The sequence below is a fragment of the Arachis hypogaea genome, chromosome 3 (genome assembly GCF_003086295.3).
Source record: "Arachis hypogaea cultivar Tifrunner chromosome 3, arahy.Tifrunner.gnm2.J5K5, whole genome shotgun sequence".
NCBI lineage: Eukaryota > Viridiplantae > Streptophyta > Magnoliopsida > Fabales > Fabaceae > Arachis > Arachis hypogaea.
The window spans coordinates 43,161,895-43,177,212 of NC_092038.1; the positions used below are offsets into that span (position 1 = coordinate 43,161,895).

Sequence of the window (15,318 nt, forward strand, 5' to 3'; positions counted from 1 at the left end):
ACGTTAACATCAAGAGAACATTTTATTTTTCGTATTATAGATACTGATAAAGACTTATACATGGCAGTACTGATATAAAGGAATTGTGTGTAATTTCTTGTGGTGGTTCAGTGTTCCAGCAAAGTGTCCTTAACGAGGGGGCATGAATCAAATACGTATCACAATCAAGGACTACGAACAACTCAAGCAGACTTAAGGATTCACCTCAAATAATCTCAACTAAAAATTAAATCCATTAATTTTTTACATTAAAAAAATCTCTCAAGTTTTATAAATTATTTTATGGTCTTCTAAATTAAGCTTCAGACACCATAAAAGTCCTTAAATTCTTTTTCGATGCTGAATCAACAAATACTGTGGTGGTGATATGATACTCTTATGCCATGTTAGATTAGTGTGAACGACAACGTTTTTGTTTGGCGCCCAATAAAAGTCGAAACACATGATTTTAAGTCTTGTGGACATCTAAAACACTTTCTACAGGCCGTTTCTACATACAACACATCATCTTACAACAAGAACAAGATCATAAGGGCCTTGGGGGAGTAAACAATAGTAGCTTCCATTTTATTTATTCTTTAGTGAAAATTCAAATACAGTCAACTTTACTTGAAGTTGATAACTGAGAATCATTAGATGATTTGACTAATTTAACTAAATTTTCATCTAACAGTTCTCAACTATCAACTTCACATGAAATCGATTACATTTGAATTTTCACCTTATTCTTTTCCTTGCCTAGCTACATTACATTGTTGTATCATGTCTTAAATAGTTAAATTAAATTCCCTGAGGCAAAGGGTGAGTAAGAGAGGGTGGTGAGTGGTGAGTGAGTCGCTCCAAAAAATGTGGCAGAAAAGGCAAAGGAAAAGGGGTAATATGTGAGGTTATCTCAAGTCTTATCTTCATCCACACAAACAACACCAAATAGATAACATCTCCAAACACCAAACTCCTCTTCCTCTCCCTCCCTTCATTCAAAACCCTCACTCACTCTTTTCTCATTCTCTCTTCAACCAATTAAAAAAAAAAAAAAAACATGGCAATTTCAACAGCAGCAGCAGCCACAGTTTCTTCAAAACTCATCATACCTTCACATGCGTCAACCGTTTCTTCTTCTTCTTCTTCAACAACCGCCACCATCTTCCGCTCTTCATCAGCCACTACTAAACTCTCCTCCTCCTTCCTCAACCCCTCCACCATCCTCCACCTCACTCCTTCTTCCACTTCCACCTCAACTCCCACCACCACCCGCCGCAAAACCTTCACCGTACGCGCCGCGCGTGGAAAATTCGAGCGTAAGAAGCCACACGTCAACATCGGAACCATCGGCCACGTCGACCACGGCAAAACCACCCTCACCGCCGCCCTTACCATGGCTCTCGCCGCCCTCGGAAACAGCGCTCCCAAGAAGTACGACGAGATCGACGCCGCGCCGGAGGAAAGGGCGCGTGGAATCACCATCAACACTGCGACGGTGGAGTACGAGACGGAGAACCGCCACTATGCACACGTGGACTGCCCTGGACACGCTGATTACGTCAAGAACATGATCACCGGAGCTGCGCAGATGGACGGCGCTATATTGGTGGTTTCCGGTGCCGACGGACCCATGCCGCAGACTAAGGAGCACATCCTTCTTGCTAAGCAAGTTGGTGTTCCCAACATGGTTGTCTTTCTCAACAAGCAAGACCAGGTTGAAAAATTTGCTTATAATCAACTCACGAATTTCTATTCGAGTTTTAATTTTGATATACTTTCAGTGTAGCGCATGAATCTTATACTAATATGCATTTGTGTATTGTGATTATCATGTTTGACTCAGCCATTCATTATCTTGAACTTGAAAGTTTTAGAAGTAAAATCATGTGATTGGATGATAGGATTAGAAGAAGTTGTCTTGGTGTAAAGATGATAGTTGAGAACTAGTAAGAATCGTTCGATGGCTTGACATGTTTGACGAAATTGTTATCTAACCATTCTCAACTATTATCATGTGAGTAGTCATGGTATTAGATTGTCAATGACCAAAAAACATAGGCGCAAAGTCGTCATCTTGGATTCGAAAATGACAAATTCATCTAGTCTTTTGGGCAAGGAAATGGCAAGGTGGACTATTTTGTTCAGCAACGAGATTGGAGATTCATAAACTAACTTGCTTTGGATCATTGTTGATGTATAAGTTGTGACGCGTGTTTTATTACAGAACAAGTTGAGTCAAACCAAATTAGTCTAAGATTGTTACAGAAAATGATGGTCGTTTATAGTTGCAATTTTACAATTTAAAATTTTAAATGGTTTGTTCTTTGGGAGATTGGTGGATGTCCTCACTCACATGTTCAACTTGGAGCTTGTGCAATCTCGATTTGACTTTTGATTAGTTTTCTTGCATTGCCACTGTATGTGCGGATATTTCTTGAATTTTGTGTACCAAACTTGCTGCAGGTGGATGATGAGGAGCTTTTGCAGCTTGTGGAGCTTGAGGTTCGTGAGCTTCTGTCCTCATATGAGTTCCCTGGTGATGACATTCCTATTATTTCCGGTTCTGCTCTGTTGGCCTTGGAAGCTTTGATGGCAAATCCAGCAATCAAGCGTGGTGATAATGAGTGGGTGGATAAGATTTATCAACTTATGGATTCTGTGGATAGTTACATTCCCATCCCTCAGCGCCAAACTGATCTACCCTTCTTACTTGCGGTGGAAGATGTGTTTTCAATCACTGGTCGTGGAACGGTGGCCACAGGGCGTGTTGAGAGGGGAACCATTAAGGTTGGAGATACGGTTGACCTTGTTGGTATCAGGGAAACTAGGAACACTACTGTGACTGGTGTGGAAATGTTCCAGAAGATTCTCGATGAGGCCATGGCTGGGGACAACGTGGGATTGTTGCTTAGGGGTATTCAGAAGGTCGATATTCAGAGAGGGATGGTTTTGGCCAAGCCTGGAACCATCACACCGCACACAAAGTTCAGCGCAATCGTCTATGTTTTGAAGAAGGAAGAAGGAGGGAGGCACTCACCTTTCTTTGCCGGGTACAGGCCTCAGTTCTACATGAGGACCACCGATGTCACTGGCAAGGTTACTCAAATCATGAATGACAAGGATGAGGAATCAAAGATGGTTATGCCTGGTGACCGTGTTAAGATGGTGGTTGAACTTATCCAGCCCGTGGCTTGTGAACAGGGAATGAGGTTCGCTATTAGAGAAGGAGGGAAGACCGTCGGAGCCGGTGTTATCCAATCTATAATTGAGTAATTTGGATGAACTTTCAGTATGACTCTTAAATGGTGGACATGCAATTAATTTTTTCCCCCCCTCATTTTACACAACTTGTACCGTATATCCAATTTCTTATATTTTGTAGGTTTCTAAATGTTTAGTCAAGCTGGATAATATTTTTCCCAATGCTTTGCATTTACTTAACTTCCTTCTCTCTTATTTTGCATCTGTTGAGTACTTGGGCAGAAGAATTTCTTGTATTGCATAAACATACAAGGTTTATAATCAGGCATAAACAAATAATTCTTCTATAGGAGGGCTCATTGGCTCATTGTGTTCCAAAAGATGATGTTCTTATCAAGAATCAATAGAAGAGAAATCCTAGGCATGTTTTCTAAGATATGGCATGGCAGCAAATTGTAAAAGAAAACATCCTTTTTACCCCTTGTAACTAGCTTTGGTATATGTGGATGGATTAGGTTCTTTTATTTCTTTTTGAGTAAATTACAATGATCTCCCTTTTAGAAACTATGATTTGGATTTATAATTTTTTAAATCTAAATGTGTAGATTTTAAGGTATTAACTGGCATCACGGCGTTAAAAGAAAAGGGGAAAAAAAATACAATTTCAATAATTTTGCGATTCATGAATGTTTTCACTTATTTTTGCTTTCATGTAAGAAGACTGATAAGAGTAAAAAGTAAAGAACATAAAAATAAACACCTTAAAAAGATTTTATTAATGAATGTGAAGATCTAAAGTTGGGGATTTAGTTTAGATAATGGTTTTATATTTATCAAAACAGAAAAGGATAAAACTTCATAGTAAAAGATCCTCTAATTTTTTTTTAAATTTATTTGGTTCAATTTATTAGTCATTTTATATGTTGGCAGATAATTTATGCAGGTTGGTAAATATCCGTATCATTAACTCTTGATTTGGAGCTTCCATTATGATTTCGGATTCTACTTTAGTTATTTCATAAACTCATGAATAAAGTGTAATGGAGTTATGAGAGTTTTGTGTATGTGTAATTCTTTAGTATGATCAAAATGAACAATAGTTTTGAAAATCCTTTGGTTGTAGAGACAAGAACAAAAGTAAAATCTTAAAATATTTGTCTCTGTCTCAGTGCCTCTCTATCTCTGTATTTCTCATTGATAAAATACTTATAAGAGACCAATAATCACTTGAATAAGCTAGCTATGAATTGGGTCAATCATGACACCTTGATTATGAAATAATAATTCAAAACAAAGTCCTATGTAAATGCAAATATATAATTAGAGTTCAATGACAGCCTCAAAAAAAGGGGCAACCATCAATTTTTCTACCCTTTTCTGACTTCCAAAATTCCTTGATAAATTGATATTCTAACTAAAAACTAATGCATCAAAGTAAAACTAAGTGCCTTAGTTAATCTGAAGGTGCAAGCAACTTGATAGCACCATGTTTTCCTTAGATCATAGTTGACAGTACTAATTTTTGAGCAAAAGATGCTCTCAACCTTCTCTCTTCAACATTCTCCTCATCATCAGTCATAGCTGGTGTTAGTGCTGGTGAACCTATCACAGAGCTGCAATCATAAAACCGTCAGCGACATCACGGCATTCAAGTTCAAGTAGAGAATTACTTTTTATGAACATTAGTTTATTGCTTGTCCACTTTTATCCGTCTTTTTAAACACGGGACAAAATGATACATTAAAAGAGAAGTCAATGTACTTTTTGATGTATCATTTTGTTGTGTTGTTCAAGAAGATGAATAACAGTGGACGGAGGGAGTAAGCAGATAACACCGTATCGACCACTTGCATGGCGGCTTATAGAAAATTCTTATAACCAAAGAGGTGAAAAATCAAAGCAAAATATAAAAAATCTAAGAACGCTTTTCCATAACTATCAATTAATTTTCCTTGAAATGCTTGATAAGGATAGCATTATTAATGTAAGGAAGAATCTAAGAAAACAAAAGCGCACCTAAAAGATTTAGTCGGTGCTAATTAGGGTTTGAATTTGAAATTTTTTCTTTTCATGCTTCAAGGGCTTGATTAGCTGAATACCTTTATAATGTGTAAATAAGGAACTCATAAATCATTTCATGAACTACTTATGTTTTAGGAATGTATTGAAGCAAAACAATAGTAGCATTTCAAAATTGTTTTAGAGATTCATAGAGATTTCAAAATTGAATGTCAAATATTGACAATCTTCAATGAATAAAGTCAAATCCAATATAGAAATGTACTAAGATACAATAATTTACACATTAAGAAACAACATCTGCTATTCCAACTTCCTAGATCATAGAAATCATTGTTTCTATTCGATGTATATTACGTTGAAAGAGTTAAATTGATAGTGAATTCAGATAGGCAATTCATGAGTTTAGTTGAAAGATCCTAGTACCATTTCTTACAATCTTTTAAATGCTACCTGCTTTCAACTACAGGTTTCTCAAGTTTGTTCTTTTTATTTTATACCAATTTGCAACCATTACAAAATAGAAATCGAAAACGGACCTTTCTGTGGATGAAATGTCTGAGGCATTGCTGGTGGAATCCACACGACGATGGCTACTGCTCCGGTTTTGAGCAAATGACGAGAAAAATGAACCATGTGTTGGTTCATGTTGGTTAGCCCCGGCAGCAAGTTTCTTGTCACGCATAGACGATTCGTCAGAGCTGAAAATGGATTTCCTAGACTTCGACTTCTGTCACAGATAAAGATGTTGAAATTGAGCGAGGCAAAAACCAAATTGTCCTAAAGCCTGAAAAGTAATCTTAGATAGCATTTGGAAATTAAGGTTATCAAACTCGAGAGTTCAGCCAAACTGGTTGATCTTAGATAACCTTGTAAGAGTTTAAGAGTTAACTCGAGAGTTGATAACCTTGTTTAGAACACAACAATCGCAACATATGAGTAGATACCTTTAGTGAGATGAATTTCCTTGCTGCAGTCTCCCCCAACTTTTCATCACAAACAGGACAAACCTGAGATATGAATATTGATGCTTTTAGACAGAGAATTCAAAATTTAATATAACTTAATTTGCTGCATAATTGAATGTTTCCTAGTTCATTTTTTCTTTGTTTTCAAGTACAAAAGTTGCTGCTAGAGTACTTGATTCTCATTCAATTGTGTTTAGGCAAGGATCTAAAATCTATACATTAACAAGTTATGACAATGATTATGGACAATTTACCAATCAATCAATGAAAAGTAGGAACATGGAACAAAGTCTAAACCAGCAATTACCAATCCTAAACACATACATAAAGGTCATACCATATTAGCTGGATCGAAGGTCTCCGAATTGCAGTGGGGTGTAGGAAAATCAAGCTCAAGATCACAGATGCGACAACGGATAAGAGATTGGGAATCGTCGTCCTCATCAGTGTAATTGAACACTGAAAATTCTTCTGTGTGATTCAAAATAGTATCAGTGTTAGCAGGCTACTTCCAGAAGACAAGAACCGCATTTCGCATGTTTTCGAGATGAAAAATATCAGTAGGAAAAATGAATGAATTCTATGTTATACACTGATGCAATTAAGATCAAAAGAAAATCCAAGAAGATGAAAAGCACAATGCTCACTCTCCTTGCACCCTAGAACTCTTTAGTGCGTGTTTGCAAGTTCTTATTTCGGAGGATGTAGGACAAGAATGGTAAAGGAAGAAAATTGGAGGTTAAGTAATAAGCTTCATTTCCCTTTTTCCATTGTTGAAAATGGTTGAAAATTAGAGAAATTTTGTGTTCATAAAATTGATTTACATGACAATTGACATAACTCAAGAATCTCAAAAACAAAGAGAGTTTTGTTTTGTTTATTCCCCTCCCAATTTCACCCTTTTCTTTTCTCTTCTTTTCCATCCAAACACAGAACAGAACTAAACTAAAACTAAAAGCTTTGCATATAATTCAGGACATAGAATTCCCAGTCAAGAAAATTTAACAAATAAAAAACTATCAATCTGGCTTCATTTTTCAAACAACAAACATTTTCACCCACAAATGCAGACATGGGTTTAAGTCTTTATACATGTAAGAGTTCATTAGACCTAAGACACTCGTCGTCCTACTGGGTTAACCAGTGTCGAATAAAAAAAAATCACACATAATTTAAAATCAATAAAAACAAAACAACTCAATTTCAGCATCACCAGAAAGGGCATCATCGTCATCATCATCAAAATCAAAATCAAAATTAAAATTGCCTCCTTCTTCTTTGTTTGTTGCCTCAGAACCTCGAAGCCTAGGAGCTTCTTCATTAAGAAGAGCTTCCCAATTAACATTCTCAATCTCTCTAGCAATAAAAGAACTCATAAAATCATCATTCAGCAATGGAAAATCCAATGGAAGCATTTCAAGACTGTCCATAATGCCACCTTCACCAAAAGTAACACCATCACCACCACTCTCCAAGCTCTCTCTTTCGCGGTGAACCAGCATCACTCACTCTCTCTTTTGTGTGCTAATCTTACTATCAAATTGAGAGAGGATGACAAAACAGACCCTTCTGGAGGGACTATTTATCATGCAGAAAAAAATATAAAAAAATAAAAAGAATTAAATGATCTTATTTAAGCATATCCTCTATATGGTAAGTGTTTACACATGGAAAGCTTCATATGGAAGCAGTTTTAATTTTTTTTTTTAAATCATATAATAATGTGAAACATCCAAAATACAGAGAACCAAGAATTAAATTCACCCAATAAATTCAAGACAAAGAAATTATGGTTATCCTTAAAAAAAAGTCAACCTGCAATTTTCTTTTGTTTCCTTCCTCATCATGATCCATGAAAATGTGGAGACTCTAAGAACAACTGAACAAGTAACGGTTACCAGCAAATTCAGGTCCACTTAATATTTTTTTTTTAAAATACACAAAACAAGCATTAAAACAATGATTATCCTCGGAACATAATGCAACAATAAGGCCTAGGAAATTATTTAACAAAAAATGAGTGATGGGTGTTCATAGAATCCAACAAAGATTGAAACTTTGTGCTATACAATGCAAACCCAAATGGTTTCACTTTGTGGGGGTTTCAGTTCATGAACAATAAGAGACATTCAAGTTAAGAAAAAGAGAGAATGAAATATGAATGTATGTACCAGAGTGAAGATGTCTAGAAGGTTGGAAATGGTGGGAGGAAGAATGATGAATGGTGGAAGAAGCTCTGAAGTGAAGTAAATTCATGGTGGTAACAGTGAAAGTAGCTTCTTCTTCTTCTTCTTCTTCTTCTTCTTCTTCTTCCAACTTTGAAAGTTATTATTATTATCTTCAGCTTTTGTTATGGGGGGTTCATAGGTTCATCATAATCATCATCAAATCAACATCATCATCGTCACCATGATCACTTCATAAGATGGAATGAATTTGGCGTCTGACACTAACTCAAACTCTTCTCTCTGACACACAAAGAAGATTGACACTTGATGATTGACATCTGCCACTTTCACCATTTTTTTTAATTTTGTGTTTATTCGCATTATTTGCCTTTTTGTTTATTAAAATATATAATTTTTAGTATTTTACTCTCTAATTCATTTTCCTCTGTTTTGGGAGTCAACTTAATTAGGGTTTAACCAATTTTTAAATATTTTGTTTTAAGCATGACGGGTAAATGACATATTTAAATAAATTAGAGTTTAAAATTATCCAAATGCAATAAATAGAAATTGATTATATTTGTCTATTTGGGTCGTGCATCAAGTTTATGTAAATCACTATAGGTTGAACTATTTTAATATATTGATTTGAATATTTACATAACTATTTGATGAACCAAAAAACACATTTAAAAGACTTTTTGTCAATAAATTTTATACTTTCTATTTTGTTTTTCTGATTTTTTTCTGTGGTATATAAAAGTTAAAAAAACTATCTTTAAATTTTTAAATGGTTTATTTTTGTTCCAAAATTTTTTGAATAGTTTAATTTTATTTATTATTAAATTTGATATAAATAGTTAATAAAATAAATGATGTGGATATTAATAACATTATTGTTAAATTATATATTATATTTTTTCGTACGTTAAAAAAAATATAACTAAAACCTTCTTATAATAAATAGACTTGTGCAACAAACAAAGCATAGTTTTTTTTACTATCTCAAATGTTATCTATAAATTAGTAAACACTACAAGGGTAATTTAACATATTAAATAAATAAGTCTCTATATTTACCACAATACACATTTTTCAAAATGGATATCAAAATATATTTTTTTCATAAACTATGTAAATCGCGACAGGGATTCTGCGGTTTACGAATTCACGTAATCCGCTACAGAAGTATCGCGATTTATGCTCGAAGCAACGCATCACATAATCCGCGGTAGGGGTGTCGCGATTTATGTGTGTTATGCAAACATACAGAAACCGCTATAGGGGTCTAGCGTTTTATATTTTAGTGTGGACTTAGTTCATTTTTCATGGAGGATGGGTTTTTGGATGAAACTTTGGTTTGCATTTTTTATGTATGGCGCAACATAAGTTTGTGCTTTGATTTAATTGAAATTAGTCTTTTAAACTCAGAGAGTTACCAACAAAATTAGAAATACGAACAGTAAGTACAATTAAAACGGGAAGTAAAATTTTATTTAACAGTAAGTACAACTAAAATAGGACAAGAACACAAATAAGAAAAGAAAAATGAAAGCTAATCATGACGACCTAATGACACCTATGCCTCGGCACTGGGGGCGGATCCTCGTTGAGGACAAGTCCTGCGAGTGTGTCCTGTCTGTCTGCATAGCCCACATCGATTCGGCCAACTAGTATCGGCCTCATCCATGGTGTTACGAATTTTTGTTGACCTCGATCGCCCTTCTCTAGCAGTCTCATGTTAGGATCAGGAACGATAGTAGGACCGGTGTACGGTGGCCACAGACCTTCTGGAATAGGGAGCAAAAATCCCATCCGGTATATGCTAAATACCTTAATCATGGTATACACCTCATGGACGTACGTAGCCAGTCTAACCAGAGCACAGTATGCAATCGCATGGCAGCATGGGTAATGGAGAGCTTGAAAGTACCCGCAGTCACAAGTGCGATCTCTGAGAAAAACCCGATATGTCATAAGCGAAAAGTTACCAGTAGGAGTCGTTTCACGAGCATCCGCCTTGCATCCTAACCCTTGAAACTGAGAGTAAAATTAGCTGCAACGTGTCGAATGCAATACGCTCGATATGCATGAGGCAGTTTCCAACCACTGTCTGGTGCCTCTAGTGCAGCCTTAATGTCGTTGTGTCTGTCAGAGATCACCAGAATCCTTACTTGTGGGGTCACATGTTGACGCAAGTGGGATAAGAAAAAAGCCCACAACTCAGTATTCTCCCCCTCAACAAGTGCAAACGCAACTGGTAGTATATTCAAGTTTCCATCTTGTGCAATAGCCAGAAGCAAAGTCCCGCCATACTTTCCATACAAATGCGTACCGTCAATGCTGATTAGTGGCTTGTAATGTTTAAAAGCCTCAATGCATGGAGGGAATGTCCAAAAAAGTCGATGAAAGTACTCTGTAGAGTCATCAACTTCATCACTTACGCACACTGGAGAAGTCTTCAGCAAAGCTACGAAACCGTCCATCGTTGCTTGCATCTCAAGGATCCACCGAGGCAACTCGGCATACGACTCTTCTCAATCCCCATAAATATGTGCAACTGCCTTCTACTTTGCCTTCCACACCTTCTTATAACTAGGCCTAAATCCGTAGGTTGACTCAGTAGCTTCCTGCAATACCTTTATCGTAACCGCTGCATCCGCCCTAACCAACGGATAGATCCTCACACAAATCACGTGGTAATTGAGCTGGCGGTGGTCGCTCAAAATCGAAGTCGCCAAACAAGTGTAGGCTTCATTGTACCTTCTAACCTCCCAGTTACCCTTGCACTGCCGAAGTGTCACGTAGATCATCCACGTGCAGCTGTTTCCAAACTCCTTACATCTCCCAACATACTTCAGATGATCTGATTCCATAACCCGATACTGAACTCCACGACGAATGCTATAATCCTTAACACTCATCACAACTTCTTCCCTAGTATGGAAAGATTGGCCAATCTGAAATTTCCCATAAGCATTGTTCTTGTGTAAATCCTTGGCCTCCGAAGATGTGTGCCTCATCTGGTTGTTGACTCACTGCTTCCAAGTTCAGCTCGAGAAATGGGACAGTTGATGGTGGGACCCAGAACTGGATGACCCCTGAGGTGGTGGGGCCATCGGAGTCTCCTCCTTACTATCCCCCGATATGTGGTCGGGCTCATCATCCGAATCATTTTCTCGCATCACGTTCTCAACGTGATTCGGCTCACCACTACCAATAAGACCAGTAATCAAACTAGGTGTTCTACCTGCCGGTGCTAAAACAAGTGGAGGTGCAGTTAAGAGACAACCGGCTGCAACGACAGGCATCGAAGTGGACGTACCCCCCACCGTCGTCGACTGGGGATTTGGCGCTGAAGCCCCTGAACTGTCAACACGGTCTTCCAACTTGGTAAACAACTCGTATATTCTCATCTCCGAAAAACTCCGCCAACAATGAAACAAGACCTCCATGTCTTCATCCGATCCTATCACAAATGTTTCATACTGCAAACCACTTGACACGATCGACATCAAAATCTTGTATAACACCTTCTTCACCAACTTAACCCCACAGAACCCTGCCTTCTACAATATGTTCCTCTTTAGATCCGACAAAGTATCAGTCGAACGGATAAACACGCTAAGCGGTTCTTTATCAGTGAACTTAACACCATGCCTATAACCCTTTTTTTTTTACCAGAGCAGTGGACTAGAACCAACAAGCTCTCCTCACTATCCATTTGTGAAAGTGTAAAAATTAAATGACTAACTCACATGCCCCACTATCTATCTTGAGTGGTATATATAAGCAAATTTGACAAAGCATAAACCGCTAGATCCCTGTAGCGGTTTATGCACGTTTGCACAACACACTTAAACCCCAACACCCCTACCATGGATTATGTGATGCGTTGCTTCGAGCATAAACCGCGACACTCCTGTAGCGGATTACGTACATTTGTAAACCGCAGGACTCCTGTCATGGTTTACATAGTTTATGAAAAAAATGCATTTCGGTATCTATTTTACAAATTGTGTATTGTGGTAAATATGGAGGCTTGTTTATTTAATATGATAAATTACCCATGTTACAATATGGAATAACTTTCTTAAAAACGAGTCCATCTACTACTGCAAGTGTAAAGATACAAAAGTGATGACCAAGTCGTCATTTCTTCTATAAATATCCCATCAATTTCAAATATTTTTCAATTTTAATTCACTTAAATTTGTCTAAAATTTTTGCTAATTTAAACAAATCATCATCTATTTGTGGATGTTGAACAACTTCACCATCCCAGTAAATAAGTTAAAGCCTTTATTTAAAGAAGTCTGAACCTCATATCTAAACTTAAATCACTTTAGTAATTATACAAAAGTAAAATATGTAAAAAAAAAATTATACAAAAGCAATACATATAAGGTGGGTTCTACGGTGGCATGGAGATAGGTGGCCAAGGATGGCTTATATTTGACCGTCCAATAGTCATATGACACCTGTGGAGTGGTCGGTGTATCCAATGAGTGTATTGTAGTGTGCTTGTGTGGTTTATCCTGGGGCGTTTGAGAGATTTTTTTTTTCTTTGGGTCAGGTGGATTCTTTTATTTTAAATTTTGAATTTAATTTTGATGTATGGTGTAAAGTGTTTTACACAATTCTATCATTATAATTATTTTTTTAGATGACTATTCATGCAATCAATTTAATAGTTTTTTTTGACAATGTGATATTATATGATTGAATGCACATGTAAAACAGTTTTACATTCACAAAATACAAAATTTTATACTGTTATATAATTAATTCTATCCTTTGAATGATAATTTATACAGTGTTGCGGTGAATAAAAACAATAATTATTTTTAATAATGTGACGTTACGTAATTAGATATACGTATAAAATTGCTTTATACTTACCGTACATATCAAAATTAATTTTTTTTAGATAGTTGATATTTTTATCAAAATAATGTGAAAACGTGTGTTATTAGTAACACTTGTATGAAATCATTCAAATTTTACGAGTTAACATTTTTTTATAATTTGTATAATTGTTTAAATAATTTTTTTAAAGATTTATATTTTAATTTATTAATTTTTATTGCTAATTATTTTATCTTTAGTCCAAAAAATTTTATACATTTATGATTTTTTTTCGAATAAAACCTACCATAAAATGAGATTTTGAAAAAAAATCATTTCGTATCAATTTAAGAAATTTAATGTTATTTAAATTAATATTAGTTAAAAGCATTTATTTATAATTTAGAGAAAATTTCACTTTCTTTTCTTACGAAATGTTAAAATGACACTTTCCTCTCCTCTATTTTATAAATGTACATTTTTCTCTCTTCTAACTTTTAAAAAATCTCCTCTTTAATCCATTTTAAATTTTTTGTGTTAACTAATGTTAACTTTAGCCAGTTTTTAAAAAAAATAAATTAACTTTTGAAAAAATAGCCATTAACAAAAATTTTATTTTTTATCATTAAATTTTGCTTACCAAAATACCCTTTAATAAATTATTCTTTTATTGATTAAATTGTATTTTTACTAAAATATTTAAAAAATAATAATTAAATTATTTTTTCCTTCAATAATTTTTTAATTATTAAATTGTGATTTTACTAAATTTTTGTTAATAATTATTTTTATATTTACTATTCATTTTTTGATATCAATATATATTATTTTGACATTAAATAAAAAAATTTTACCACTATTAATATGTATAAAAATTAATATATATTGATATTGAAAAATAATCTTACTAAAATTTTTTATTTAATGTTAAAATTATATATATATATCAAAAAATTAATAGTAAAATATAAAAAAATTGTTAACAAAAATATTGGTAAAATTATAACTTAATAATTAAAAAATTATTGAAGGGTATTTTAGAAAAAAATAATATAATTATTAATTTTTTTAAAAATACAATTTAATCAATAAAAAATAATTTATTAAAGGATATTTTGGTAAGTAAAATTTAATGATAAAAAATAAAATTTTTGTTAATGGGTATTTTTTAAAAATATAATTTTTTTTCTTAAAAAATGGATAAAGTTAACATTAGTTAACAGAAAAAATTTAAAATGAATTAAAAAGAAGTTTTTAAAAAATTAGAAAGGAGGGAAATTTACATTTATAAAATAGAGAGGAAGAGAGTATCATTTTAACATCTTGCAAGAAAGGAGAATGTTAATTTGGATAATTTATTATTTGTTATTTTAAATTTTTTAATTTACTTGTTGAATCAATTTTATTTATAATTAACATTTTTATTATTAATCAATTTTTGTTAAAATGATTTTTATTTGTAGCCAAATAAACAACTTATGAGTCGTAGTCTTGATTTTTGTTTTTTTTTTTAATTTATTTTAGCTGAAATTTATTGTTTCAAAAAATATTATGTCAATAGAGACAGTAAAATATTTTTATAAATATTTAAAAATAGACATATATACCATTATAATTTCAGTTGGTAACTGAAAGCTTAGCGAATTTATTGTGTTAACAGAGTCAACAGATTTAGTGTGTGTTTGAATTTGATGAAAGAGAGTTTGTAAGAGAGAGTTTGTATAAAATTAATTTTGTAAAATTGATTTTAATGAAAAATAAGTTTGGGTTAACCTGATTTATGTTTAGCAATTTTTATATCAAAATTGATTATAGTAAAATAAAAATTATTTGGATTATACTACTCAAAATTATTTTTAAATAAAAAATTATTAAAAGAGACATCAATCTAAATAATATTTTTATATACATGTAAAATCAGAAGACTAACAAAAATAATATAAAAAATATTTATCATATAAATAAAATAAATACAATAAAAAATAAAAGTATGAAAGAGAGTATTATAAATTTTATAATGTCAAACAAACAGAAAATATTCTATAATTTTTTTAGTACTGTTAGTACTCTTTAATTTAGTATTATTTTAGACTATAAATTTTTATTATTTATGACTCTATTGTTACTTATAA

The 15,318-nt window shown here is 33.7% G+C and overlaps 2 protein-coding genes across 2 annotated transcripts; one reads left to right on the plus strand and one right to left on the minus strand.

Moving 5' to 3' along the window:
* The first annotated feature begins 217 nt into the window (after nt 1–217).
* LOC112790440 (elongation factor Tu, chloroplastic) lies at nt 218–3,405 on the plus strand. Its single transcript, XM_025832848.3, has 2 exons — nt 218–1,696; nt 2,446–3,405. Exons 1-2 carry the CDS (start codon nt 1,040–1,042, stop codon nt 3,253–3,255), a joined length of 1,467 nt encoding a protein of 488 aa, XP_025688633.1. The 5' UTR covers nt 218–1,039; the 3' UTR covers nt 3,256–3,405.
* A 1,015-nt stretch (nt 3,406–4,420) lies between these two features.
* LOC112790441 (uncharacterized) lies at nt 4,421–8,717 on the minus strand. Its single transcript, XM_025832850.3, has 5 exons — nt 8,342–8,717; nt 6,508–6,641; nt 6,150–6,212; nt 5,742–5,932; nt 4,421–4,796 (listed from the first exon to the last, which is right to left on the minus strand). The coding sequence occupies exons 1-5, from the start codon at nt 8,424–8,426 to the stop codon at nt 4,679–4,681; spliced, it is 591 nt and encodes a 196-aa protein (XP_025688635.1). The 5' UTR covers nt 8,427–8,717; the 3' UTR covers nt 4,421–4,678.
* Between the last annotated feature and the right edge of the window lie 6,601 nt (nt 8,718–15,318).

What these genes read in the sequence shown, in the direction of transcription:
- LOC112790441 (XM_025832850.3), bottom strand. Translation starts at nt 8,426, where the DNA reads ATGAATTTACTTCACTTCAGAGCTTCTTCCACCATTCATCATTCTTCC. An exon ending in GGAAATTCATCTCACTAAAG is followed by an intron (nt 5,933 to 6,149) that starts GTATCTACTCAT and finishes TATCTGTGACAG; the next exon opens with AAGTCGAAGTCTAGGAAATC. An exon ending in GACATTTCATCCACAGAAAG is followed by an intron (nt 4,797 to 5,741) that starts GTCCGTTTTCGA and finishes TTATGATTGCAG; the next exon opens with CTCTGTGATAGGTTCACCAG.
- LOC112790440 (XM_025832848.3), top strand. Translation starts at nt 1,040, where the DNA reads ATGGCAATTTCAACAGCAGCAGCAGCCACAGTTTCTTCAAAACTCATC. An exon ending in TTCTCAACAAGCAAGACCAG is followed by an intron (nt 1,697 to 2,445) that starts GTTGAAAAATTT and finishes AACTTGCTGCAG; the next exon opens with GTGGATGATGAGGAGCTTTT.